Source organism: Chanodichthys erythropterus, chromosome 5, assembly GCF_024489055.1.
Source record: "Chanodichthys erythropterus isolate Z2021 chromosome 5, ASM2448905v1, whole genome shotgun sequence".
NCBI lineage: Eukaryota > Metazoa > Chordata > Actinopteri > Cypriniformes > Xenocyprididae > Chanodichthys > Chanodichthys erythropterus.
In genome coordinates this window covers 11,445,370-11,472,418 of record NC_090225.1, presented here as the reverse complement: position 1 = coordinate 11,472,418, position 27,049 = coordinate 11,445,370, and the positions used below count along the sequence as shown (strand labels likewise).

The 27,049-nt window shown below is 36.1% G+C and overlaps 4 protein-coding genes across 7 annotated transcripts; 1 reads left to right on the top strand and 3 right to left on the bottom strand.

Moving 5' to 3' along the window:
* Nucleotides 1-1,499: 1,499 nt before the first annotated feature.
* LOC137020460 (probable N-acetyltransferase camello) lies at nucleotides 1,500-4,857 on the bottom strand. 3 transcript variants are annotated; one of them, XM_067386064.1, is made up of 3 exons: nucleotides 4,771-4,833; nucleotides 4,163-4,235; nucleotides 1,500-2,224 (listed from the first exon to the last, which is right to left on the bottom strand). In XM_067386064.1, the coding sequence occupies exon 3, from the start codon at nucleotides 2,217-2,219 to the stop codon at nucleotides 1,542-1,544; it is 678 nt and encodes a 225-aa protein (XP_067242165.1). In that variant the 5' UTR covers nucleotides 2,220-2,224; nucleotides 4,163-4,235; nucleotides 4,771-4,833; the 3' UTR covers nucleotides 1,500-1,541. The 3 variants fall into 3 exon arrangements, with proteins under 3 accessions (XP_067242165.1, XP_067242166.1, XP_067242167.1); XM_067386065.1 differs by lacking the exon at nucleotides 1,500-2,224 and having other exon boundaries at nucleotides 2,550-4,235; nucleotides 4,771-4,857; XM_067386066.1 differs by lacking the exons at nucleotides 1,500-2,224; nucleotides 4,771-4,833 and adding an exon at nucleotides 4,516-4,763 and having other exon boundaries at nucleotides 2,550-4,235.
* Nucleotides 4,195-16,905, top strand: rhd (Rh blood group, D antigen). Of its 2 annotated transcripts, XM_067386063.1 has the most exons (11): nucleotides 4,195-4,322; nucleotides 4,830-4,912; nucleotides 8,453-8,645; nucleotides 9,431-9,581; nucleotides 10,430-10,577; nucleotides 11,231-11,406; nucleotides 11,631-11,768; nucleotides 14,009-14,133; nucleotides 14,311-14,390; nucleotides 16,312-16,385; nucleotides 16,591-16,905. In XM_067386063.1, exons 3-11 carry the CDS (start codon nucleotides 8,473-8,475, stop codon nucleotides 16,615-16,617), a joined length of 1,092 nt encoding a protein of 363 aa, XP_067242164.1. In that variant the 5' UTR covers nucleotides 4,195-4,322; nucleotides 4,830-4,912; nucleotides 8,453-8,472; the 3' UTR covers nucleotides 16,618-16,905. The 2 variants fall into 2 exon arrangements, with proteins under 2 accessions (XP_067242164.1, XP_067242163.1); XM_067386062.1 differs by lacking the exons at nucleotides 4,195-4,322; nucleotides 4,830-4,912 and adding an exon at nucleotides 7,638-7,980.
* Nucleotides 16,906-17,085: 180 nt separating this feature from the next.
* tmem50a (transmembrane protein 50A) lies at nucleotides 17,086-23,577 on the bottom strand. The gene is made up of 7 exons (XM_067386068.1): nucleotides 23,428-23,577; nucleotides 22,493-22,608; nucleotides 22,269-22,381; nucleotides 19,730-19,797; nucleotides 19,552-19,644; nucleotides 19,366-19,432; nucleotides 17,086-18,319 (listed from the first exon to the last, which is right to left on the bottom strand). Exons 2-7 carry the CDS (start codon nucleotides 22,592-22,594, stop codon nucleotides 18,274-18,276), a joined length of 489 nt encoding a protein of 162 aa, XP_067242169.1. The 5' UTR covers nucleotides 22,595-22,608; nucleotides 23,428-23,577; the 3' UTR covers nucleotides 17,086-18,273.
* Nucleotides 23,578-23,833: 256 nt separating this feature from the next.
* mgst3b (microsomal glutathione S-transferase 3b) lies at nucleotides 23,834-26,752 on the bottom strand. Its single transcript, XM_067386069.1, has 4 exons — nucleotides 26,492-26,752; nucleotides 26,230-26,352; nucleotides 25,382-25,454; nucleotides 23,834-24,932 (listed from the first exon to the last, which is right to left on the bottom strand). Exons 1-4 carry the CDS (start codon nucleotides 26,615-26,617, stop codon nucleotides 24,832-24,834), a joined length of 423 nt encoding a protein of 140 aa, XP_067242170.1. The 5' UTR covers nucleotides 26,618-26,752; the 3' UTR covers nucleotides 23,834-24,831.
* Between the last annotated feature and the right edge of the window lie 297 nt (nucleotides 26,753-27,049).

The following is a 27,049-nucleotide window of genomic DNA, read 5'->3' as shown; positions in this document are numbered from 1 at the left end:
AATAAACAAACAAACAAAATAATAATAATAATTAAAAAATTACTGAATAATACAATCTTAACTGTAATTTAAGTAAAAGCTGTAGTAGCAGTGAACAGTAAAAACAATAAATTCAAGGCTAGATCCATAGCCAGCATCAATCCTTCCATCGATCAGCCACCGCCTATTTATACTACAGCCGCTACATCCCTCAACTGATTAGTAGTTACAATCGCAAAAACAAATAGAGGATGTGAGGCCATTGAACGGTTCTTTCATGCTCTTTATTTCAAACCATGCATTTGAACTTACCGTGGTGTTTTGGTGCTGTTCTTACAAAGCGTGTTGTGTCTATTCCCGTACAATGTGGATATGACAGCTACTTCCTGAGGAGCGCTACGTCACACACAGCGGGAGCGCCACGCTGCCCGCGAGAGACCGAATTCGAATGGGAGAATACCACAAAATAGATTCTGAAGCTCATTCAAATGATCAACAATCCATTCTAATGTAATGTGACCAGATTTCTGAAATGGAAACCGGAGACATTTCCTATTTGAGTGATCAAAATATATTACTTAATAATTATTGCAATGTTTTTTTTTTTGTTTGTTTAAATTGTAAATAGCAAGCAGTTCAAAATAATATTATATTAAATAGCAAATTTAAGACTTTACAAAATAGATAAAACAAAATAAATATCAGAAGATATGATAAATAAAACTGTATTTAACAAATATTTTTAATATTTTCTATTTTCATTTTCACAAACTGTATACAGCAATTACAACTTTTTAAATGTTTTATATGTTTGTGCTTGGAAAATACTTACTATCCTTAATTAGGCTTATAATTTTGCATTTTAGGCTCATTTTAAGCACAAAGTATGTGTTTTCGGCAAATGTAGGCCTAATTATTGCAAGTTGTTTAGATTGCTTTATTATTATTATTATTATTCATAACTGGGTGTACCTTCTCCATATGATATAATTAAGATGTGTGTTTGAAAATTGCTGTGACTGCAGAACTTTCGGGGATCTTTAAATTTGTGTAAAACAATCCCGCACCCCGCCGAGGTCCTGTTATAAAGCACATACAAACAGTAAAAATATATATATAAAAAAAGAAGGCAACAGGGTTGTAATAACAGGGTTTCAATTGTTTTAATTTACCCTAAATTAACTAAGCTAATATTGGTTTGTAGTTAATTTAGTCTAAATAAATTTGGGAGTAAATATTAGTTTGTAGTTGTAACAGGGTTGCATGAGCATTGATCTTAATGATCTTTCTTTTTCATTTTATATGTTAGCAAATAATTTATCAGACACATGGGATTTGTGCCTCTAATGCTTAAATGAAATAAATAATGGAATACCAGTGTGCATTGTATTTTTGTCATTTATCTTTAAAATAGTGTAAACATTGACATACTATGTTAATCCTTTTGTGAATCTTTTATTTTAAAATGATATCAAATTAAACATTTTAGCCATTTTTTTTTTTTTTCCACCGGGTGGACGAATACGAATACAAACTTTTCTTTTTTTTCTTCTTTTCTTATTTTAGCATGACATAAAACCACCAGTCCTGCTGTGTGCATATTTAAACACCATGAAATTGATCAGCCTGGCAGGAAGTGATGGCCACACAAACTCCTTCTCTTTTTTAAACCCAATGCTGTCATACAGCTTATGAGCATCAGTTTGGACCATAGAGGTGAAAAGCACGACCCTCTTCACATCGTGTCTGGCAACAAATTCCAGGGCTGTTTTACAAAGAGCTTTCGCAAGGCCACGACCCCGAAACTCCCTTTTCACAGAGATCCTTTTCAGTTCCCAAGCACCTGGCTCCTCCACACAGGGCAAAATGCCCACCGTCCCGACAATAGATCCTTTTAGTTCTGCCACCCAAAAGCAGCTCCTGCTGCCAGTCTGCATGTAGGAGGTCCTGATGTCCAACAGATCCTCACTGAGCCCAAGTTGAATACCCTGCTCAAAAATATACTGTACTGCCACTCGACCGGCAAGCATAACCCCACCGACACCAATAATGCAGGTCAGAAATGAGCCGGAGAGGACATAGATGAGAAGGAAGATTCCACACAGCGCAGCTTGAGTCCATGGCTGCTTCAGGGCCAGAAGATAAACAGTTTCAGCATGTTCTCTGAACCCAGTGGAGTATAAGGTCCTCACAGCTGAGTAATCTGCATCCCGATACTCACGGATCCGATACCACGACATCTAGGCTTTAAGCAGAAGACAAAATATTACAATAACCTCAAGTGCCTTCTCAGTCTGTAAAAGTTTTAGAAAGCTATTAGCTTTTTAAATCACCCCAAATGAATGACAAAGCACAATATTTTGCAGAGTGTGTAAATGTCTTGAGTACTAGTTAAGCTTACCATTACACAGGCTTGTCCTGCTTTCCTATCAAAGTGACCAAACGTGCTTATGTGCTATTATAGGTGCAACTGCAAATAGATGACATCCGAGCAAAATGTTCTCCAAAAAAATTTGCTGATTCAATTCAAACAAGCTATGTCAAAAACTGTGTTTTTTCAGTTTTGCTGACTGAGGGTAAAACTTCCTATATGAAATCACATGATCTTTGCAACTTCAGACCACCGATGTTGCTCACAGAGCTAATCAAACCCAGCTAAAAATCAGGTCAGGATGATAAATTCTACTGAAAATTCAATATAACATCTCAAATAAAAACGTTAAAACACAACACTACATTTTAAAAAGGTTTTATTAATTTATCTCATTACAACAAATTACATTTGGTCTCATCAGAACAAAGCAATTTATCCAGATGTTGCATTACATGTTTAGAGTCATTTAATCATTCAGTCACGAGACAATCAAAAATGCAGGAAAAGGTCAACTATAGGTCATCTGATAATACAGGAGAGTGATTATGTTTTTTGTTAATAAGCATAAACTATTAACACAGATACGTAATTGTCACATTCTCACTGCCACTGTAATCGACATCAATGCTACGGAGGTGGAAATGCGTCACATCATTCGTACTGCACGCAGCTCCTGTTAAACACAGTTTCAAGTATCAGTTTCAAGGCATTTACATCATGCCTCTGTTGACCAAATACATTTATAGAAAACTGCACTGTTTTTCATAGAAGAGGACAGGCTACATGTATAATACATTGAAATGATCTTAAGCAACACAAGCTATCTCAAGGACTATACAGCATCTTCCTCAAGTACACTTCCAAATATTGAATAGATTCATTAAATATTAATTCTCCTTCATTGACAGGTACATACATTAATGGTGCTCAGACAAGATTTGGACACCTTGTTTTGCTTCAATTCATGGTTGTTAAAGTAAATCAGATTTTTAAAACAATAATTTAAACTCATACAATAAATAGATTTTTTTATACCTATATGAACAGTTTCTTATAAAAGAATAGTTCCCTTTTTTAAGTTAATGATTAAGAAATATGCAAATGATAATAGTGGTGTTTTGCTTCTTTAGTGATTTGAAAAAAAAGTGACTTGTTAAAAAGCCTGTTCATCAATAGCAAGGTGGGCTCAGTGAAACTGCAGATCTCAATTTCAGTAGTGATCTTGTTTTATGATGAATTGGTACTCTATCAGTGTGAAATTAGTCAGCTTGGCAATAAACTCTGGAGCACTAAATTCTCTGATCTTCTGGTAGCCCATGTGCTCGTATAGCTTCTGTGCATCCGTCTGGACCACCGAGGTATGAAGCATCACTCCTAGATAACCACGTTCACGAGCGAAGTCTGCCACCGTACGGCACAGCGCTTTGGCAATGCCTTGTCCACGGTGAGTCTTTTTAACAGACATCCGCTTAAGTTCCAGGAAGTTCTCGTCTTTCGCTGCAGTTAAACACCCTACTGTACCCACAACACGACCTTGGCTCTCTGCCACCCAGAAGCAGGCGTTAGGTGGATCCAGGTAGGTCTGCTGAATGTGGTCGAGATCTTGATCAAGGCTAGTCTGAATGTACTTAGTGAACATGTAACTTATACACTGACGGCCTGCGGCCAAAAGCAGCGTGACTGCTAGTACAGGTAAAAGGATGGACTTTGAGCTTGTCAGCAAAGCGCAAAACACACATCCCAGAATCATCTGCGCTAGGGGCTGTTTGAGAACGTGCATGCAGGAAGGTGGGATGTGCTCGCTCATACCAATAGTAAAAACCTCCTTTACTTCTTCATGATCTTCATCTCGGTAGCGACGAATCTGCACCTCAGCCATGACCTTCAAATCAGAAATAACAACACAGAAAGCTTAAGACTGTGTATCAAATCAAATCCTATTACACCCGTCTTATCATAATCATATCTTGTAAGTAAAAAACATTTCATATCTACATCTAGATATTGATATTGATAATTGATAAATGATGGAATTTTTTTTTTTACATTAAAAAAAAAATGGGTTAAACAGTATTAAATCTAACTTTCCCAGCCTTAAGTGTTTCTATTTAGATCAAAATCATAAGAAACAGCATTATATAGTTAGTGGCACAGAAACTCACAAATTACTCGGTCACGCGAATGCCTTGATCCTGATAAGACGAGATTTCCAGGTTACTGACCTTTACTCGATGACTATCGGCAACCAGCGAGGACATATATAAAGCATTTGTGTGTTTACGGAAGTGTTCAGAGAGCTTTACAAAATCATTTGCAATGAATATTAACTATAACAACATGCAATTAAATTATGCGAATCCAGAGCGACGTTCCTTCTGGATTTTGATATTTTTATATACAAAAAAATCTAGACAAACCTGTACTGTAAATGATCCTTTTGTGCTGAAACTAAAGCTTTACTTTGTTCCAACCATAGACCGTTCCAACGGTTCTTCTTCTCTTTTGATGACAGCTTTAGAAGGAGCACTACCGCCATCTACTTGAGAGAAGGAATTATAAGTACGATGCATTTGGAAGACTTGATTGAGACAAGTGGAAGGGTCATTTATTTTTTCTTTCTTTCTTTCTTTCTTTCTTTCTTTCTTTCTTTCTTTCTTTCTTTCTTTCTTTCTTTCTTTCTTTCTTTCTTTCTTTCTTTCTTTCTTTCTTTGGATATTAGCTTAAATATGTAGGCTATTTTAAATGTATAGCCTAAGGGAATTTAATATAATATAATATTATATAATCCTATATGTATATTTGTTGTGAGTTGTATATGTTTGTACAAATTTTCTATATTTTCTGTATGCAATAAATAAATAGAATAAATAATAATAATAATAATAAACTGGTCTTTTCTAAGCCGTTTATAGTCAGCTAGCGGACCTCGTTGAAACCACATTCATGGGTGGTCCTCTCGAGCATCCTGGGCATCATGCCCTATCTCTTTGAATGGGGAAACATCAAATTCTCCCAAACTGTTCGCCAACCTTACGATTACATTTCATATTTGAAATCACCAATGAAATCTGACAACAACTGTCTTATAAATATTTTATCCAAACGCTTGAATCATGACAAAAAACTGTATTTTTTTTTTTTTTTTTGGCTGGATCAAGCTAATGCGCATGCGCAGACCTAAATGCTCGTCTCTTTTGCCATGTTTCAGAGGCGCGCGTCTGAATGTTTCTATAGAAACCAGTGCTTCTAACGGCTGCGATTGGCTCTTATTTAGAAGGCGGGGCTTATTCCGCCATATTGCGTGTCTCCCATTCAAAACCTATGTTCAAAACAATACGAGTGATACGTCTTGTGTTATTCTATAGTCTTTGGTTTACGTTACCCGTTTCCTCTTTCCGAGGTCAGTCTTCCGATGCTTGACTGAGGAAATAATTAGGGTTTAATTAAGTAATGTTAAAAGAACAGATTTCGACAGCTGTATATTTGCCATCGAATTCGTTCCCCACCACCCATGAGGTTCTAATTTTTATAAAACTGGCTCAGTCTTGGACTTCCTAATGGCTTTGTGGACAGTGTTCTGACCTCTAGTGCAGTTAAGTACAAAGAATTTTAGGTTCGAGTCCAGGCTCGTGGAATTTTCCGGATCCCGTCTGCCTTCGCTCACCAATTTTGCTCATATTTAATATCATTATAAATGACAAAAAGGCAGAAAATGAACATTTAAACTGATGCTGGTTAAAGTCCATCCACATATATGATAGAATCAGCATATTTTAAGTCACTGCATCAACATATCTCATCATATTTGCTGTCGAATTCTGTTCCTCCCAATGAGATTCCAAAAAGGCAAAAATTGAACATTTAAACTGATCTAAACTGGTAAACTTTATATCCGTAAATCAACTCTGATGAACTATAATAAAGTGCTCTCACCTTCATTACTGCCATATCCAGTATCACTCTGGAGGCTGTAAGCTGGATCACGAACAGTGATGTACAGTGAACAGTTTGTACTGATCTATCCTTGAGTAACAACTTTTTAGCACAACCTCTGTTTTGTATTGTCCCTTTGTATTGACATTCGTTCACAAAGCAGTCCAATGTGAATTGATTCGTGCAGACATAAACTAATCTCTGTAGAGTTGAGGGAGCATTTTCTTTGAAAACAAAATTAATCCACCTCGTCTTCAGTGGCTCAGAGTAAATGGAGAGAGCTGTGGATTAATCCATCCAGCTACAGAACACCTAAAATGCTTGGCAGATGTTTTCGTCAGAGAAGCAATGGCGGACTGTGTATAACTCGCTGTGAACTCACTCAGGGTGGTTCTATGTTAAAACGACAGTGTCTGTCAACATTCGTGGGCGGGGCCTGTGGCTAATGTGACATCACATTGCCAGGAACCTGCAAATGGCTTGTTCTGAGACACTGCTTATGATTTATGGGGAATAAAAAAAGGAGTGGTTGGATTTTTATCATTATAGGGTGGGTCTGTACACCTTAAATAAATGAGAAAGAATGTATTGTTGCCTATGTAATGTATGATGAGTTCAAGATCTAGTCTAAATGCATACAATTATTTACACTTATTAATGTGTTTATACTTCTTGGCAGAACACAAATTAGGGTACCATGGCAAACCAAATAAATAGAAAATCAATTGGTTGGTTCCAACACTCATTATTGGCGCCTGGTTCAATCCATATAATAGCCAATAAGCAGTGGTCTGTCTTAGCACGGTATCAAAGAAAGGGTAATGGATTGGCTGACATGTTTTCTTCGCCAACCAGTCGCTCTTTTTTGCGTACAAATCAGGTAGTTCTTCTCGCTGACCAATAGGATGGATATAGGACTCTCTGTTTGATTGGGGGTTTTTTTTTATATGTGAGAGATGCGTATTCCACATTAACTAAATCTTTTAGTTTTGTACTTTCTGAGACTGGCAAACGCTGAAATGGCATAACCAAAACCCCACAAACAAGCTAATTATATTATAAATAACACTGCAATATGCAGTGTGCAATATGCATTTTATCTCCCCCAACATATTTCTTATGTGGTGTATAGTGGATAAAATGTTTAACAATTTCCAAAAAGGCAAATTAATTAGGCCCAATTTATCTCAATTAAGTGAACATAGTAATTCATTTTAAACAATTTTACTAGTTTAGTCAGATACATTTTTTTTATAGAATTTAAAATGTGCTGTAGAACAGGAATAACCCAAACGTTTTATCTTAATTGCATCATTTTCTTTGCTGGCTTTTGATAATGTTGCTTATAGGTTGTACTATACAAAGAAACACTGTCCATACATGATATACTGTATTACACACACAACATTATGATTAATTGCACATGGCATGGGCGGCATTTTTGGGAACACCTCTTACGCGCACATGATCTTACATACTCTTCTTCATCTCTGGCTGGTGTAGATTACATTCAGAGTTTGTCACAGTCATAATGGCTCCTCAGTACGCCCCCAGTCTCCGCTCAAGACTTCCTCTTGTGGCCTTCCTGCTGGAAACCGTCTTTGTACTATTGTTTGTCTTTTTTGTCAAAATAGAGCAGCATGAGCAGATTGACAGAAAGTATGACAGTAAGCTTTTCATCCGCTCATATGCAGGTTAGTAAGTCTGATTTACATTAAAGCTGTGTTATGAATCTTTTAAGGGTTCACACTTGCATTCATTGTTCTTAAAGATAAACCTAAGGTTATTTATGAATACAACATCAAATCATATAAAGTTTTGTAAACCTGCTGTGTTCATATATTAACGCATGCTAATGCAACAAAAGACTAGTCATATATTCAGCTCAGTAATTACTTCCTGGGCTTTTTTAGTAACTTAAACACATCAAAAACTACTTGCAAAGTTCATATGCATATGAACATACTTAAAATGAATATGGTTTTACTTTGTTTTGTTTGTAAATGTGTGACATGTTGCCGTTGGGGTGTGGAGCCACAACATCTCTGGTTTTAGATGATAAGAAGTATTTCTATAAAAGACTGACTGCCAAGTGTTTCAAGTTTTTATTCCCATATTGCTTTTCATAAAAATGACAAATATTGGAAATGCAATATTTTTCTGCAGAATTCCAAGATATTCATGTGATGATATTCATGGGGTTTGGATTCCTGGCCACGTTCCTTGTACGATATGGTTTCAGTGGATCAGGGTTTAATGTGCTGTTAGCAGCCATGGCCATCCAGTGGGCCATCATGATGAATGGCTTCCTGCTGCCACAACGCCAGTACAGAAGAGAGATACACATCAGTATGAAGAGGTACATACATTTCAGGTCTTAGCTGATGATTTCTTACAAAAGCAACCCATAATGAGTAAATTTTAAAGGAATAGTTTACCCAAAAATAATTTACTCACCCTCAAGCCATCGGGTGTATATGGCTTTCTTCTTTCAGCGAACACACTCTGAGTTATATTAAATAATATCCCTGCTCTTCCCAGCTTTGTAACAGCATTGAATAGTGACCGAATTTTTGAAACTCCAAAAAGCGCATCCATCCCTCATAAAAGTAATCCACATGACTCCAGTGGGTCATGCGTTTTTGTAAGAAAAATATCCATATTTAAAACTTTTTAAACTATAATCACTGACTTCTGGGAATGGCCATTGCTTTGCATCATAAGGCATTTATTAACCCACTGGAGTCGTGTGGATTACTTTTATGAAGGATGGATGCACTTTTTGGAGCTTCAAAAACTTGGGCACTATTCAATAAGCTGGGAAGAGCTGGGATATTATTTAATATAACTCGGACTGTTTAGCTGAAAGAAGAAAGTGATATATACCTGATGAGGGTGAGTAAACTATGGGATAGTTTTCATTTTTGGGTAAACTGTTCTTTTAATGGCAGTTACCATGAAGACACTGACAGCTGAGTAAGCCATTCAATTGAAAATGAAACATTATCATTTAAAAAAAAAAAAAAAAGTCCAAACGTTTGCTCTGGTACATTTACACCGAAAAACGAATGAATTTGCTCTTTATAATCATAATCTTTACTTTTGTCGTAATTTAAAAAAAAAAAAGTTTTTTTCCTCACGTAGTGTGATTGAGGCAGAGCTCTGTGCAGCATCCGCTCTGGTTGCAATGGGAGCGGTCCATGGGAAGACAAATCCTGTCCAGCTTTTACTAATGGCTCTGGTGGAGGTCACTGGATTTGTGATCAATCAGTGGATCCTGCGAACCCTGCTCCATGTAAGAGAAGTAGCCTTCCCTGATAAAAATGATCACTATCATATACCCTCATCTTAAGGTACATTGCAAGCCAATTTCAATACAGAAGAATGATTTCAATGAAGAATGATTCATTAAGTTGAATGAATCATTCAAAGATTCAACCATTAAACGTTAGGCTTGTTCGACTTGAAGCAGCACACAGACATCAGAGCAGATGGCACCATATGCTTTTAAAATCGCTCTCGCGGTACTTTGATGTCATTTATTGGTCTGTGCAGCGCTGCTTCAAGTTGAACAAGCCTAGTTATTTGTTTGTTCCCGAATGAATTATTCCTGAATCAGTGGATCCTGAAAATACCCAGTATTACATTCCCAGATATAAATTTTCAAAATTTCCCATATCCTAATCTCTAGGTACATTGCAAGCCAATTTCAATTAAGAAATCTAATATAAAAAAAATGCCTCATTATATAAAAACTGCTAGGCCAATGTTTTCTGCTATATCTTGCAAACAGACTTTTTTATTGCATAGCACTGAAAATGTATTATTAAAATGCGATATTGTTGGGAATATCATTGACAAAAATAGTTAATATATTAATCATTAAAAAAAAAAAAAAAAAAAAAAAAAGATTTGCATATAAACTGTCTTTGCATATAAGTCTCTATTTAAAATGTCAGGAAATTTCAGTAAAACCAGCTTGCAAAACAGTGATATCAGTGAATTACTGTCTGAACAGGCTACTTTTGAAAGACATTCTACTGTACTAAGAATGAACATACTATTTTATTCAGACAGAGTATTTTAAACAGAGTATTTTCATACTGTACTAAGGCAATGATTGAAACGGTGCTCATGTTTCAGGCAGATCCAGTGTACAGCATCATGCTGCTCCATATCTTCGGAGCCCTTTTTGGTGTGATGGTGTCATGGGTGCTGCACAGAGAGGGAATCAATCCAAAACATGAGAAAGAGAAAACTGACCGTAACACTGGCTTATTCGCAATGCTTGGTGAGTACAATAACCAGTCATCTCTCAAACTCAGAAAATACCTCAATGCTCTAAGCCAGTACTACCTTGGTTTCAGACCATAACCATGATAGCACATCAGATGATTTAGTGAGCTTTAATGTTAACCAAGTGAATATTTAATAGCACCTGTGCTTATGTCATACATAATGTTATATTCTAATTTACTGCTTTAAATCACTCCATCGTATGACATTTTCATTCTTTCAGCAAAGCAAAAAGCATTGTGAGTTTTATAGGTCAATATCTCTCACAAAAGAGTGTTATGGCCAGAGATTATTTACAATTTGTGTGATGCAGGCCTATAATGATTCAGCTATTTCGATCATAAATGAAATTGTGAACGAATCGGTTCAATAGGCTCAATGAATGATTCAGTGAGTCATTTGTCGCCACCTGCTGGTGTAACCTGCAGAAAGAGTCACTGAAAATTCCCAGACTGTCTGGAACAAAGAAAGACGAACGGTTTGATTAATACAACCAGTGGATAGTCCCAGTGCTGCTGGACTGTTATATCAGCTCTTTTGAACGACGCTCACCCAATAAGATTCGAGGAACGAAGTGTAATTGTTTTATATCTATATTTTAATTAAATTATGCACAGGGAACTTCCTCCCTTTCTCTCTTTCTCACAGGAACACTGTTTCTGTGGATGTTCTGGCCCAGTTTTAACTCGGCACTGGTGTATCACAGGTGGGAGAGAGAACTGAAGCTCACTGTGATATATGGGACTTATCTGGCTCTGGCCGTCAGTGCTGTCATGGCGATATCCGTTTCTATGCTCACCAACTCCAAAGGAAAGATGAACATGGTGAGAGGCTGTAGGAACAATATTCACACAGAGCACCTCCCTCACTGAGTTGAAGACAATCATATTATAATATAATAATACTGTGAAATCTGTCACATTATGAAAGGAAATGCGTTGTGAACTCCATTTGACTTTGTTAGGATCCAGGAATGTCGACCGTGTTTTAATTTTTATTTTTATAATGGATACATCAGAGTCATGTTTCACTGGTGTTCACTGCACAGGTTCATATCCAGAGCTCGGCCCTGTCTGGTGGTGTTGCCATTGGAGTTGCCATGACAGCAGTCCACACTCCGTGGATTGCAATGACGATTGGCTTCTTTGCCTCTCTCTTATCAGCCCTGGGATTCCGGTATATGAAGGTCAAGTCAACCACAAAATGTTCTTATTTACTCAAATTTTATTGATTTCTTGATATAATGCTTTATGCAATTCTTTTTTATTGACCACAAAAAGAGAATAAAAAAGTCCCGCTCGCGCTCGTCCATATAATGGCAGTGAATCAAGCTTTTTTTTTTTTTTTTTTTTTTTAAAGATGCAAATATATCACAGAATAATCCCTTGCCGTATATTCTAAGTGTCCTGGGCGTATACAGTAGGGTTTGGAGAAAAACAAACCGACATTTAAAGGGTTAGTTCACCCAAAAATGAAAATAATGTCATTTATGCCGTTCCACAGCCGTTAATCTTCGGAATGCAAATAAAGATATTTTTGTTGACATCCGATGGCTCGAGGCCTGTCTAGCCAGCAATGACATTTCCTCTCTCAAGATCCATAAAGGTACTAAAAATGTGTCCATGTGAGTACAGTGGTTCTACCTTAATATTATAAAGGTAAAAGTATATTTTTTTAAAAAACAAAACAAACAAAACGACTTTATCTAGTGATGGTCGATTTCAAAACACTGTTTCATGTAGCTTCGGAGCTTTACGAATCGAATCAGTGGTTCGGAGCACCAAAGTCACGTGATTTCAGCACTTTGACGGTTTGATAAGAGATCCGAATCACTGATTTGACTCAAAAGATTAATAACACTCCGAAGCAGTGTTTTGAAATCGGCCATCACTAGATATTGTTAAAAAGTCATTATTGTGGGGGTTTTTTGGCGCACAAAAAGTATTCTTGTTGCTTTATAATATTAAGTTAGAACCAGTGAACTCACATGAACTGATTTAAATATGTTTTTAGTACCTTTATATAAAGTTAAAAATATTAATATTATAAAGCGACAAGAATATTTTTTGTGCACCAAAAAACCTAAAACAAAATAACGACTGGCCGATTTCAAAACACTGCTTCAGGAAGCCTCGGAGCATTATGAATCCAAAGTCACGTGATTTCAGCAGTTTGGCGGTTTGACACGCGATCCGAATCATGATTCGACACAAAAGATTCATAACGCTCCAAAGCTTAATGAAGCAGTGTTTTGAAATCGGCCATCACTATGTAAGTCGTTTTTTTTTTTTGTTTTTTTTTTGACGCACCAAAAATATTCTTGTTGCTTTATAATATTAATATTGAACCACTGTACTCAGATGAACTGATTTAAATATGTTTTTAGTACATTAATGGATCTTGAGAGAGGAAATGTCATTGCTGGCTATGCAGGCCTCACTGAGTCATTGGATTTCAACCAAAATATCTTAATTTGTGTTCCGAAGATGAATGAAGGTCTTACAGGTGTGGAACGGCATGAGGCATGAGTAATAAATGACATTATTGTCATTTTGGGGTGAACTAACCCTTTAATGTATTCTATAAAAAATGTTTTGACCCTGGCCTTTGAGCTTCTCTGGATGGCTGGATGACGTGCGTTTGTGAGACTCTTTTACTGTTGCAGTACACTCCATGTCGCCCAGAAAATGTCCACAAGTTGTGTCAAGATTAAAGGAATAGTTTACTCAAAAATGAATATTATCCCATGATTTACTCACCTTCAAGCCATCCTAGGTGTATATGATTTAATTCTTTCAGCCCAACACAAACAGAGTTATATTAAAAACATCTAGGCTCTACCAAGTTTTATAATGGGAGTGAATGGTTCTCTAGACTTTGAAGCCCAAAAAAGCTCATCCATCCATCATACAAGTAATCCATACGGCTCCAGGGGGTTAATAAAGGCCTTCTGAAGCTACTTAGTGCGTTTTTGTAAGAAAAATATCCATATTTATAACTTTATACTGGCTTCCGGCGACGGCTGTACACAAGTCGAGTTCCGGTGGAAAAGTGAACTCTGACCCGATGTATGACATAGGATGTAGGAGTAGCGTAAGTGAGAGTAGACGGTTCTCACAGTTCAAACAAATAGGGCTGGGCAACAAACTCAAGCTTCTCTTCTGTTATATTGAAATCCTTTGACATTTCTCTTTAAAAATTCTGGTTTTAGACTTCTAATTCGTGACCGGTGTTTGGTTTTGCTCTATCCTCTGCGCTTCCATTAATTTGTTGTTAGGCAAAATTTGTAAATAAAGCTAGAAACGGTTTTGATTTCAGGCTGTACGACAAATAACGTGACTATTTCAAAGGGGTATGATGATTTTCTATAGGCACTGTATTTCACTGAATGTCAGGAATGATTCTTTGTTTTTCTCTTTCATTCAGGATCACATGCTGTTTGCTTTTGAGTGTCACGACACCTGCGGCGTCATCAACGTGCACGCCATACCAGGAATTCTGGGATGGTTTGCTAATTTAATTCTACGGCTGGCCAGTAGTGAAAGCACAATGTAAAATGATTTTAACTTTTATTCAGTCATATTATGTGTATCTCCATAAAATGGCATTAAATAAAACATAACAGTAAATTGTTTGTTAAGCTAAAGCAATGATCACAGGCATAAAACGGGAGCTTTAGATGTTTTTCTGAACTTTTAATGTTGACTGTGTTGTATTTGTGTTCTCAGAGCTATGCGGTTTGCTGTGTATCAAATCTGTGTTCTCCTCATAACAGTGTGCATGAGTCTGGTGATGGGCACAGCTACAGGTAAACCACTGATGAAGATCATTAGACTGGCATATTTAATTTCTGTGTGTTATGAATAAATTAAGATCAGCACAGAAAGCACCTTTGGCTGTTTTAAACAGTTTTACCAGTGCATATATTGATATGCATTTTTGTCTGAGTGATAATTTGTGTTAGATTCAAATTCTTTCTAAGAAGAAAAAGAAAAGATAAAACCGGTAGTCCACTTTAGACATTCAAATAACTATTCAGTGCTCAGCGTAAATGAGTACACCCCCTTTGAAAAGTAACATTTTAAACAATATCTCAATGAACACAAAAACAATTTCCATAATGTTGACAAGACTAAGTTTTATATAACATCTGTTTAACTTCTAACATGAAAGGAAGGTTAATATTATAACTTAGATTACACATTTTTCAGTTTTACTCAAATTAGGGTGATGCAAAAATGAGTAACAAAACAAAAAACAAAACACCCCACAACAAAAACTACTACATCTAGTACTTTGTATGGCCTCCATGATTTTTAATGACAACACCAAGTCTTGTAGGCATGGAATGAACAAGCTGGTGACATTTTGCAACATCCATCTTTTTCCATTCTTCAAGAATGACCTCTTTTAGAGACTGGATGCTGGATGGAGAGTGATGCTCAACTTGACTCTTCAGAATTCCTCATAGGTGTTCGACTGGGTTCAGATCAGGAGCCTCTGAATCATTTTCACCCTGTACATTTTCAGCCTTAGATGTGTGTTTAGGATCATTGTCATGTTGGAAAAGTGCATGACGACCAAGGGCACAGAGTGATGGTAGCATCTTCTCTTTCAGTATAGAGCAGTACATCTGTGATTTCATGATGCCATCAATGAAATTCAGCTCCCCGACACCAGCAGCACTCATGCAGCCCCACATAAGGACACTGACACCACCATGTTTCACTGTAGGCACTATGCATTTTTCTTTGTATTCCTCACCTTTGCGACGCCATACAGTTTTGAAGCCATCGGTTCCAAAAACATTCATCTTGCTCTCATCACTCCAGAGTATAGAGTCCCAGTAGTCTTCATCTTTGTCATCATGGGCCCTGACATACTCTAGGTGGGCTTTTTTGTGCCTGGGCTTTAGGAGAGGCTTCTTTTGTGGACGGCACCCATGCATGCCATTCCTCTGCAGTGTACGCCGTATTGTGTCACAGGAAATAGTCACCCCAGTTTGGCTTTCTACTTCTTTAGATAACTGCAGTGAACTTGCATGCTGATTTTCTTCAACCCTTCTCATAAGAAGACGCTCCTCTCGAGGTTTTAACCTCCGTGGATGACCTGCAGTTCCATCTTTTTTAGATTTTTGTACCACTTTTGCTATAGTATTCTGACTGATAAGTAAAGCTTTGCTGTTCTTCTTGTAGCCTTCACCTTTCTAGTGTAAAGAAATTATTTTCTTTCTCAGATCTTGTGACATTTCTCTTCCATGTGGTGCCATTGCTGACAGCATGAAATGGGAAGAGGTTTTAACACCCTTTTATAGTCAACTGTCTGCTGGACTCACCTGTGGTTGAATTCTTGTTAAATTAGACATTTGTAGTCTAAAATTTAGCTTTGCTCCAGAGACTTTCAGTGGGGTGTACTCATTTTTGCATCACCCTAATTTGAGTAAAACTGAAAATTTTTGTTCTGTTTAATATCTGCTAACACTTTATTTTGATGCTCCCCAACAGACATTTTACTTACTAACTTTGCAAGCACATGTCAACTTATTCTACTAACCTGAAGCAGAACCTACCAGTCTACTAATACTCTAATGAGAGTTAGTTGACATGTAGTTGCAAAGTTACCTACAGTTAGTAGAATGTCTAAAGTGGGCCATCGCCCTGACCAATTAGTTTTTTGTGTTTTGGTTTACTGAGGCAAACTAAACATACAACTAAAATTAAAATTTGCAGGACTTTTCCTTAAATGGAGTTTCTGGAGACCCCAACAAGACAGAAAATGCTTCGATGACCAGGCATTCTGGGAGGTGAATGGTTTTGTTTATTCATATTAATTTAAATATGGTGTCTATCATGGCTAAATGCCAATCCTTACTCTCACTGTGTTTGCATTCATCTTTTATCATTTAAAGTGGAATTAATGACATTATACACATTAAAAAAAAAAAAAACCTTAACTAATATTTCCAAACATGTTTATGGTTGCTAATTATGTATTTCTTCCTCTTGTAGTTTCCACATTTGGTGGTAAAGAAATGAAGAACTTGTGGGCACATCGATAAGAGAACATCAGGCATAAATGCATGAATGCAGTTAGCACAAAATGTGTATGTGTGTGTTTGAGAAGTCAGAGGTTGCTTAAGTAAACAATCTACGATATAAAATGTCCATGAATGGAAATCAGTATGCTTTCTAACTGAAAAAAAATCATACAAAACAACAACGGCAAAGAAATTTCCAAGCCTGTGGAAATTAAGGCTATATTAAATTACTTAAGTGGAAGCAAGACACACAAAGAATAGTTTGTTTCATGATGATGACAAATTCATAGTCATATACCTCCACACCTACTAATTTAATATATAAAAAATATCCTGATGGAACACAGTACATTGACCTAGCTCATAAACCCATTATTCATCTGTATTTTGAATATATGAATATAGTGAAAGATTGAACTTTTGGAAAGAAAAAACACTGGCTCTATACATATTTACAATAATTTTATTCATTTTAAACCCACAGTTAAATGAAGTTTAGCTACTTTTTGTCAGAAGAGAGACATGGATTACATTAAAATGTTACATTCTTTTAGCATGTAGAAATTACAGAATCTCTAATTTGTCAGTTTATAGACGAGTCAAAATCTCTGACGTCACCTTAATTCTCCCATAACCACTGAAATAATAAGAAATTGTGCTTTTTTAAAAAACATTAACATTTTTATACAACTCCCACATGCCCAAACATAAACATAGAGAGTGAGCTTAATGCTTCATAACACAAAATATATAACCAGGGTTCCCACAGTCAAGGAAAATATGCTGTTTGTTTCTACTAGTTGCAGAGAAAAAAAAATTGACAGTGAATGTACATGTTTCTGGTGATGCTCAGCTGTAAGAAACTAATCTTGCTCAGTTCAATCTCTGTAAAATAATTTTTAAAAATCTGTAATAATGAATGACTGAAAAAGGTGTGGGAATCCAAAGAACATAATATATAAAAATCTTCCAAAAGTAAGACGTCGAATAAAAAACCCTGTTGTAGTGATGTCAACTGACTGAAGGTTGAGCTACGACTGAACATGAAATTTCAAGAAATTATGCATGAAAGTGATCCGACAGATACAAATTTGGTGGTTTATGTAAAAAAGAAAAGACTTCTATTCAAATGACAAAACAATAAAAATAGAAACAAAGTAAAGCTGAATGTTACACTCATTTTGGTTAACAAACGATTCTGCTCAAAAACTCTCCCTGCTGCCGTCGCATAATATCACCTTACTATATTCTGCAAATCAATGTTTTCTTTCCTTTTGAGATTTCTTCAAAAGCCAGGCTGAAGATATCAGCTCTACTGTGCACTTTGAATCTGAGAATTATGCAATTTCAATATGTTATGTCACCGTTATTTTATTGCATATATGTAATTTGTTATTATAAACACAGGGTGAGGTCAAAATGTGTCCATTTTGACTGCAGAGTCTGGATTTGATTTGCATTTCTCTTGTGTACACCCGCTGTGGCCACACAGGAAACAAGACAAAGAAAGGTAGAAGGAATATATTTAAGAACGGGAGTCGTCTGAGGGGTTGAAAAGGGGAGAGAAAGAAATAGCGAGTGCAAATAAGCAGCAATAAGTACAGAGGAATTGAGAGTTGATGGACTGTGGGATTTGATTAAAGGAAATGGAACTTCACTGCCAGAGGTCCTCAGTTCGGCCAAACTTGAACACAAGACCACTGCAAGATTGAAGGGGAACCACAAATCAGAGCTCAATCAAAACATCACAGTTTCGTGTTTTTCAGAATTTGCAGAGTAATTTATTATAATTTGCAAGAATGCTAAATCTCAGACAATTCTCAGGAAATTACAGGTTGGGTGATAATTCATATACTGATGATGTTCAAAATAATTTTATTGCACTTTAATGGGCCATACGGCTTCCTAAAAAGTATTCTGAAAGTCATTTTAATGCCTTGTGACTAACAGATGTTTAACAGCATTATTATTTTAATTTTCAGTTTCATTCTGTTTGAATCAGTTTAATTGTGTAATCAATCACTTCAATAAATATTTATTGAAGTCTCCACATGGCATTTTACATACAGTAAATTGTTTTATTAACAATATAGGTTATACAACTAAACTATAGGTATACTATTGCACATAATTTATTAAAATATCCTTCCTTGTGGTCATTTAGTGAAATAAAACATGCCTTGACTATTTTAAAATGGATTTTTATAGTATTTTACTTGCATTAAATATTCTGAATTTATTTGGTTTATGACTATATGGTTTCCCTGAGTTAAAAAAAACACCCTTCTGAGCAAATACATAAAAAGATACACTACCTTTAAAAAGTTTGGGGTCAGACTTCTTTTTAGAGAAATTAATACTTTAAGCAAGTATACATTAAATTGATCAAAAGTGACAGTAAAGACATTTATAATGTCACAAAATATTTCTATTTCACATAAATGCTGTTGTGTTGAATTTCTATTCTGAGAAGAATCATGAAAAATAATAAGCAGCAATTGTTTTCAACATAGATAATAATAAGAAATGTTTATAATGGCATATTAGAATAATTTCAGAAGGAACATGTGACACTGAACACTAATGATGCTGAAAATTTAGCTCTGCATCACAGGAATAAATTACAATATTTAACAATGTTAGAGTTTTAAAAAAATGCCAATAAAAATGATATCACCCAACCCTACAGGTAATGCAGTGATATATCAATCTGTTCTGATGCGAGATTCTCTCTTCTCAAACTTACCCAAAGAAGATGAATGCATTTTGGAAGAAAACTGCAATACCAGGATACACTGACAGATCCTTCTTGTCTGTTCATTCATAATACAGAAAAAATAAATAAATAGAAAAACTTAATTAGCATCTATATACAAACAGAAACCCGAAAAATCTTTTTCTATAAAAAAAAAAAAAAATCTTATCCTCTTACCAGTCACAACAAAACCACCAAACAGAATCCACATAGAGGCGATAAGAGACCCGAAGGCCAACATGAACCCGATGAAGAGCCAAATTCTGGCACCTACCCAGACACACATTGAAATCACCTTTCAGTCATGTAGTATTAAAATAGCTACAAAATGTCATGATGCAAATGCAGCGCTTACCAGTCTGTCCCAAGCAGCCCTCGCTGTAGCTGTCTCCCCTCACCTGGCCATTTGACACTGCGTTGATCCTGCATTCAAACAAAGTCCCTTTAAAGGCACAGTATGTAAGTTTCGCCACTAGAGGTTGCTTATTAAAAATAATAAAGTCGTAGCTTGATGACATTGTGAATGAGTGTGGAATCATGGGAGTTGTCATATTACCTCCACAGCCGATGGAAAGCAATCCAACAGGACTCAAGCTCAAGGCAGTAATTGTGTTCATTAATGAGCTAATGTATTAAAGTTTTATTAGCTTTACTGTGGTGTGAAGCAGGGCAGGGCCGAGAGCAGCCATCTTTCTCAGGCAGCTATTTCAGTCATGCAAGTACAGCTCTTGGGCCCTATTTTAACTATCTAAGCGCTTGGTCTAAAGCGTGCAGCACAAGTGCACTTAGGGTGTGTCCGAATCCACTTTTGCTAGTTTAACAACAAGAAAAATGGTCAGCGCGCCAGGCGCATGGTCTAAAGGGGTCGTCCCGGTTCTCTTAATGAGTAATGGGTGTGTTTTGGGCGTAACGTGAAATAAACCGATCAGAGTCTCATCTCCCATTCGCTTTTCATTTGCTATTAACACCGTGGAATTTGCGAGCAGAAAAACTGAACTCTTCTCTAGTAAGGAAACGTATCTACTCATGCGTGAGGTTAAACAGCACAAGCAGACCATCTATGGGACAAGCCAGATTCCACCGAAGCATTTTTATCTTTATGCACACAATAATAATCTTTTACATTGAAATCATTTTCTTTTTAATATTTGCAATTTTTGTGCACGGCTGCACGTCCCTGTGTGTGTAATAAGCAGAGTGTAGACGTGTTGTTCACCTGCATATAGGCGCATATTACTAATGCGCTCTTTAAATAACAAAATAAATATACCATTGACTTTAGACCAGGTTTCAGTTGGTGCAGTCGTTTTCAGTTGCCTCAAAATAGCAACGGGCCGACAACGGCCCTGAACAAACCTCATTTTCACACCAGCACGCCCATGGGTGCACGAATCCACCATGGCATCATGTATTTGCTATTTAAACAACGTGGCGCAAGACGTGAAAATGATCCAACTGCATTGGGCTGAAACTAGCAAAAAAAAAAAAAACTTGTGTTGCGCCTGGCACCGCATTGCGCCGGGTGTATGATAGGGCCCCTTATTGCTCTCCATGGGAAAACATCAAATTCTCCAAAGCTGTTCACCAAGCTTAAAGGTGCCCTATAATTTTTTTAAAAAGATGTAATATGAGTCTAAGGTGTCCCCTGAATGTGTCTGTGAAGTTTAAGCTCAAAATACCCCATAGATTTTTTTTTAATTCATTTTTTTAAATGCCTATTTTGGGGCATCATTATAAATAAGCTGATTCAGCGCTACTGGCCCTTTAATTCTCGAGCTCCACGCCCACGTAGCTCGCTCTTGCCTTAAACAGTGCATAAACAAAGTTTACACAGCTAATGTAACCCTCAAATGGATCTTTACAAAGTGTTCGTCATGTATGCGGCATGCATGCGTTGATTATGTGAGTATTGTATACTGTTATATTGTTTACATTTGATTCTGAATGAATTTGAGGCTGTGCTCCATGGCTAACGGCTAATGCTACACTGTTAGAGAGATTTATAAAGAATGAAGTTGTGTTTATGCATTATACAGACTGCAAGTGTTTAATAATGAAAATAGCGACGGCTCTTGTCTCCGTGAATACAGTAAAAAAAGATGGTAACTTTAACCACATTTAACAGTACATTAGCAACATGCTAATGAAAAATTTAGAAAGACAATTTACAAATATCACTAAAAATATCATGATATCATGGATCATGTCAGTTATTATTGCTCCATCTGCCATTTTTCACTGTTTTCTTTGCTTGCTTACCTAGTCTGATGATTCAGCTGTGCACATCCAGACGTTAATACTGCCTGCCCTTGTCTAATGCCTTTCATAATGTTGGGAACATGGGCTGGCATATGCAAATATTGGGGGCGTAATTATGTTGAGATTCGTCTGTTCTTCAGAGGTCTTTTAAACAAATGAGATTTATATAAGAAGGAGGAAACAATGGAGTTTGAGACTCACTGTATATCATTTCCATGTACTGAACTCTTGTTATTTGACTATGCCACGGTAAATTCAATTTTTCATTGGAGGGCACCTTTAAGATTAAATTTCATATTTGAAATTACCAATGAAATCTGACAACGCACGTGTAGTCATAAGCGCACGTCTCATAACACTTTCTCCCAATCATTGTAATATGAGTGCACCGTCTATGTATATCTAAAGTCTTTGATTGAAATCCACAGAAAGTGAAACTCAACAGGTTGTTAAACAATGCAGTCATGGTGACGGTAGTCATTTCACAACCCTGCAGTTAAATCAAGGCTAAAGAACAGGAAGAAAGATCTAGGACAGTTCAAATTATGTCACAGAGTCTGTCTGCGTGGACAATAAACAAATGCTTTGTTCACGTCATTAGAGGAAGCACCAACAGGAAAACAGGTGTAACTCACATGAGGAAGGCTATAGTCGCTATAACCCCACAGGTATGATATGCGTGGTGGAACTCTTCCTCTTTAGGGTACATTATCGCTGCATCAATGATGATCCACCAGCCTGTGAAAAACTGTACATGTTCAAAGTGTGAGAAGAAAGATCATTAGTTTGGGAATCACTGTGTTTTTGAGATAAAGTGCAGAGGACACAGGATTTACTTGACATCATCAGGAGGACGTACCAGAACTCCAGCTGCGATGGAGGCGATGGTGTTTCTCTTCTCACCCCAATCCACATTACACTCGCAATCACCACATCTGATCCCATCCAGAAACCCCGACATGCTTCTGATTTCACCTGATCATTCAAAGAAATACGGTTCTTTTGAGATATTGTGCTAGTTTTCCTAGTAAAGAGACTTACTCATATTGAGTAATGAACAAGGCCATTTAGCTTATGCTTTTATCCAAAATGAATAGCTTTGAACAACACATATTACAGTCACAATCATGGGCAAATAAATAGATATTTTAATTTAAATAATTTCAAAACACCATCCACCACCTCTCTCTCTCTCTTTATGTTTTATTCAACAAAAATGCATTGAATTAATTAAAAATGACAGTAAAGACATTTATGATGTTACAAAACATTCCTTTTCAAATAAATGCTCATCATTCCAACTTCCTATTCAGGAATCAATTACATTTTAAAAAATATTAAAAGAGAAAACTGTTATTTTAAAATTGTATATATATTTATGTATAATATATTTAATATTTTTATTTAAAGGGTAATAAAATCCACTGTTACTGCGTAAGTGCGGCGCAGCATCACTGACTGCGCACACGCAGAGCACACATGATCATCCTGAACCAAACACAAATAGCACACAAAAGGATTTCCATTTGTCATGTTTGCGACCAAAATCTGAATATTGACACAAGCGATCTTTAACATAATAGTTCAAAACTACGTTTCCGCTCAATTTTGGACGAAGACGTCGAGTGTTAATGCTGTAATCATGTTTGATCTCTCATGTCCGGATGATTTCTAACCCATAGTTGCTACATCACTGTTTATATAAAGTATAGCGCATAAATGAAAGCAGAGTGATAGAGAATATCTTATGAATTTTCACAAGGACTCATGCTCTGTAGCACAATAAATTCTTACCTGCACTTTTCTTGAGTTTTTCTCGTGGTTCGCAGTAAGTGGAGATATACTCCGCAGTCTTCCGTCTCAAACAGTGGCTCTGAGCCACACATGCGCAGTGCGTTCTCCATCATCCCCAGCACATCCTATCAAACAAAATGTGCACTCACTAAAGGTTTTACATCTAAATATCTAAACAGCACTTCTGGTAAAATTATAAGAATTTTCTTTATGAACAGTTTTAGAAAAAGCTATTATACATGGAGCAGGTCGCCCCCTGAATGGCGCCTGTGTTGACATCACATGACCAGCTGTATCGTGCAATTCAATGTGTTGACTAATACCCAGTTTTGGCTAAGTTACTCTAAGTAATTAATTAGTTGCTTCAATAGAGGAATTAGATTACTGTACTAACTACTCTGTCAAAAAAAAAATTATTGATTTACTTATTACTATTTTGCTAATTTCTAAATCCCTTATCATCAGCCTCGACCAGTTGAACAAGTATATACTTAAAACTGCTCTTTTAATTTTTCTAAATAATAATAATAATAATATAACGTTGCATAAACTGACCAAAGTGTTTAAAGGGAGAAGGTTATATTAAAAACATACATTTTAACATCAGACATTAAATGTTTATGTTAAATCCATTATTGTTTTATACAGAATTGTTCTATACAGTAATTAATGCAATTCCATCTGAAGTGGCTGTAATGTAAATACAGAAAAATTTGGTACAAACCAAAACCCTCTGATTTGAATGAATTAGCCTTATTGAGTAGTAAGAATATCATAGTAACTATCCACAACACCATAGTAACGCTCTAGGGTCTGTTTATAAATAATTTAACGCTCCAGTTGTCCTAAAGCCCTGCCATATGCTACTTTAAATATTATCAGAGAGATAAGAATCATGTAATTAATTTCATTTTCATTTATCATAGACTTTCTCACTTTCAATCAGTCAAGCACTCACACGGGTATATTTGAATCTTACACAGATATTTTATTATTAATTTTTCTGAATTTATTGATATAACATAGGGTGACCCATACATCCTAATCAAACCAGGGCAGTCTATGATATGCTGTCTAAAGTGGTTATTAGTTCTGCACCTGAAATATCCTATACAGACTGTGGTCCACAAATGAAAATGACCTAAACTAGACTCAAACCCAGGTCATCTGCACAGAAGCATCATGAAATGATTATCTGGTCACCTTAATTGAAGTCTGAGAAATACAGCATAAAACTTGAGTACCAAAGTCTTAGAAGTTGATTACATGTAATTGAATATTATATATGTGAAAATTACAGGATGGAACAATGCAATTAACAAAAAAAGTATAAAAGTGAAAAAAAGACTTGCTGAAGACTACATTAAGTGGCAAGGATTAGTTTTATGTTGTATGGTGTTTCCCTTAAAGGACTCCAAGCAGTTTGAGAGCCACAGAGATTGAGAGCAGAATGACTCCCAACAGCCCGACGTATCCGTATACACCATGCATCCTCTTAACAGGATCTGAAACAGAGAAACAACACTGGTGATGAGGGCTAAAACTTATATAATGTTTGAAAGATCAACCTAAACACTGAAAGTTCTATTAAAGTATATTGGTGTAACCTTTGCAGGTTTGCAGACACAGACTTCATTGTTTTGTGTAACAGTTTTACGAAAACACTTTTTTTCTTAATGAAAATTAGATTTATTTATGCTCCCACGGTCAGTTTCATTAAACTTTTTATTTTGGGGATAACAATATCTTGCAAACATGTACAGTGATTTAAAATGAATGATTATACATATGTCATTTAAATCTATAATTTAATGCACAAATAAATGCTATGATTTTTTTGCATTTGTACTCTGATTCAGAAACAGATGTGAACGTGCTTTTGCATTTGCGATAACTTCTGAGAAACATCTGAGAATTGGCTTCAGGCTTCCACATGTGCATTGTAAAGACTTACCACCTGTGTAGTAACCCCAGGCATAAGAGAATCTGCTCGTTACCCAGATGACTCCTAACACAGAGGCAGCAAGCTGATATGGGAGATAAAAATGCAAGATAAACAGAAGTGAACTGGGTCAGAGGGTGTTTATATGAGAGAGGAAGAGCACATAAAAAGAGATTAAATTAACATGTACCTTATGGAGATTTACAGTGCACTTATTACAAAGACAATTCCCTCTGCTTCCACCCTTGATCAAGGTCAAGTGTTTTGATCAAAGGCACAATGATGATAGATTATATATAAACCCTTATGGGGGTTGAACAAACAACATTTTTGTTACAAGCCCATTTTAGTATGAATTTGAATTGGCTACCTCCACATTAAACTGGGTTTGGAATGGAATGGCAGAAAGAGAATTTTCTGAATTACAATTAAAAGAAATTTTATAAACTCTTTTAAACAAATCTTTCAGCAAAATATGACTCATTAAGACAAATTCTGCCAATTTATTCAAATATATTTTTGTGTTTAATGCAAACTAAGTTCAATACTGTAAACACCATAACCTCATCAAAACAGATTTGACAAAATGCCCACTAGAATGTTTGGGATGACATCAAAATGTGAGGTATTCCAGTGCATTCTATAAAATGAATGTTCTTCCACCAAATTTCATAAAATATATTAATGTACGTTTTTAATGTCAATGTAATCAGTGTATTTTGCAAATACATTATGTTCCAGGAAATACCCCATATGCTATTTGATGACATTTAAAAAAAAAAAAAAAAAAAGTTGTATGAGTTTCCTTTTCTTTTCTTTGAATTGTCATTCCAAATGGCACACACGTCTTTGATACTCACAGGATACTCTAATGCAGCAATAGTCTGAAACACCAGCCACTGTGGATACACCTCTAGTGTGTTCTGGTGCGCTCTCTGAATACAGTTGAAAATGGGCTCCTTATCACTGTACATGGTGGGATACTGTAGACAAAACACGAGCGCAGAAAAACACATTAAACCAAAACATCTGCAATAAAACATGCATAAATCAGAAGTCAACGTTAAACGAATGAGTGGCATTTTGGAAAGTCGAGTAGTATGCATTGCATATGACGCCTACCTTTATCCCATACTTCTTTCTTGCACCACCAACTTTGAGCCCGAGATATGACAACATGAAAAAACTATACATATATGTAAAAATCGCATAGCCAAAGTTGGCCGGAAGCAAGTTCTCAACCGCCATTTTCAAATGCAATGGTCAGGATCTGTCTCCTCGAGCACAAGATAGTCTCCTTTTATTTAGACTGAAATAAGTGCTCTATCATGCAGCTCACATAACCGTGACTTTATTTGTGAGAGGCGAGGTTACTCACGGGAAAACAAGGTAAAATCTCGCGATAAAATGCGAGCTCTCGAGAGAATATAACCAAAGACTATAGTATAGAATAACAAAAATATATCTTATTATCTATTATATATCATATGTCTTAAAGGGACTTTGATATAACACACCTTATGAAATATGTATGTATGTATGTTTATACTTGATTGAGTATGTATGTATTATGTATGTATGTATGTATGAATATATATGTGAAGTAAACAAAATATATGAAAGTTTTTCCTATTCATAATGATGTTAAATTATTCAAGTCTATACTGAACTTTAGTGTAC

Coding starts and splice junctions, on each gene's coding strand:
- tmem50a (XM_067386068.1), bottom strand. CDS start 22,594: ATGTCGGGGTTTCTGGATGGGATCAGATGTGGTGATTGCGAGTGTAAT. Junction 19,433..19,551: donor TGGTGGTTTTGTTGTGACTG/GTAAGAGGATAA, acceptor ATGAATGAACAG/ACAAGAAGGATCTGTCAGTG. Junction 18,320..19,365: donor AATGCATTCATCTTCTTTGG/GTAAGTTTGAGA, acceptor TCAATCTTGCAG/TGGTCTTGTGTTCAAGTTTG.
- rhd (XM_067386062.1), top strand. CDS start 7,818: ATGGCTCCTCAGTACGCCCCCAGTCTCCGCTCAAGACTTCCTCTTGTG. Junction 8,646..9,430: donor ATACACATCAGTATGAAGAG/GTACATACATTT, acceptor TTCCTCACGTAG/TGTGATTGAGGCAGAGCTCT. Junction 10,578..11,230: donor TGGCTTATTCGCAATGCTTG/GTGAGTACAATA, acceptor TCTTTCTCACAG/GAACACTGTTTCTGTGGATG.
- mgst3b (XM_067386069.1), bottom strand. CDS start 26,617: ATGGCGGTTGAGAACTTGCTTCCGGCCAACTTTGGCTATGCGATTTTT. Junction 25,455..26,229: donor TTGCTGCATTAGAGTATCCT/GTGAGTATCAAA, acceptor CTCCCATATCAG/CTTGCTGCCTCTGTGTTAGG. Junction 24,933..25,381: donor CTGGGGTTACTACACAGGTG/GTAAGTCTTTAC, acceptor TCTCTGTTTCAG/ATCCTGTTAAGAGGATGCAT.
- LOC137020460 (XM_067386064.1), bottom strand. CDS start 2,219: ATGTCGTGGTATCGGATCCGTGAGTATCGGGATGCAGATTACTCAGCT.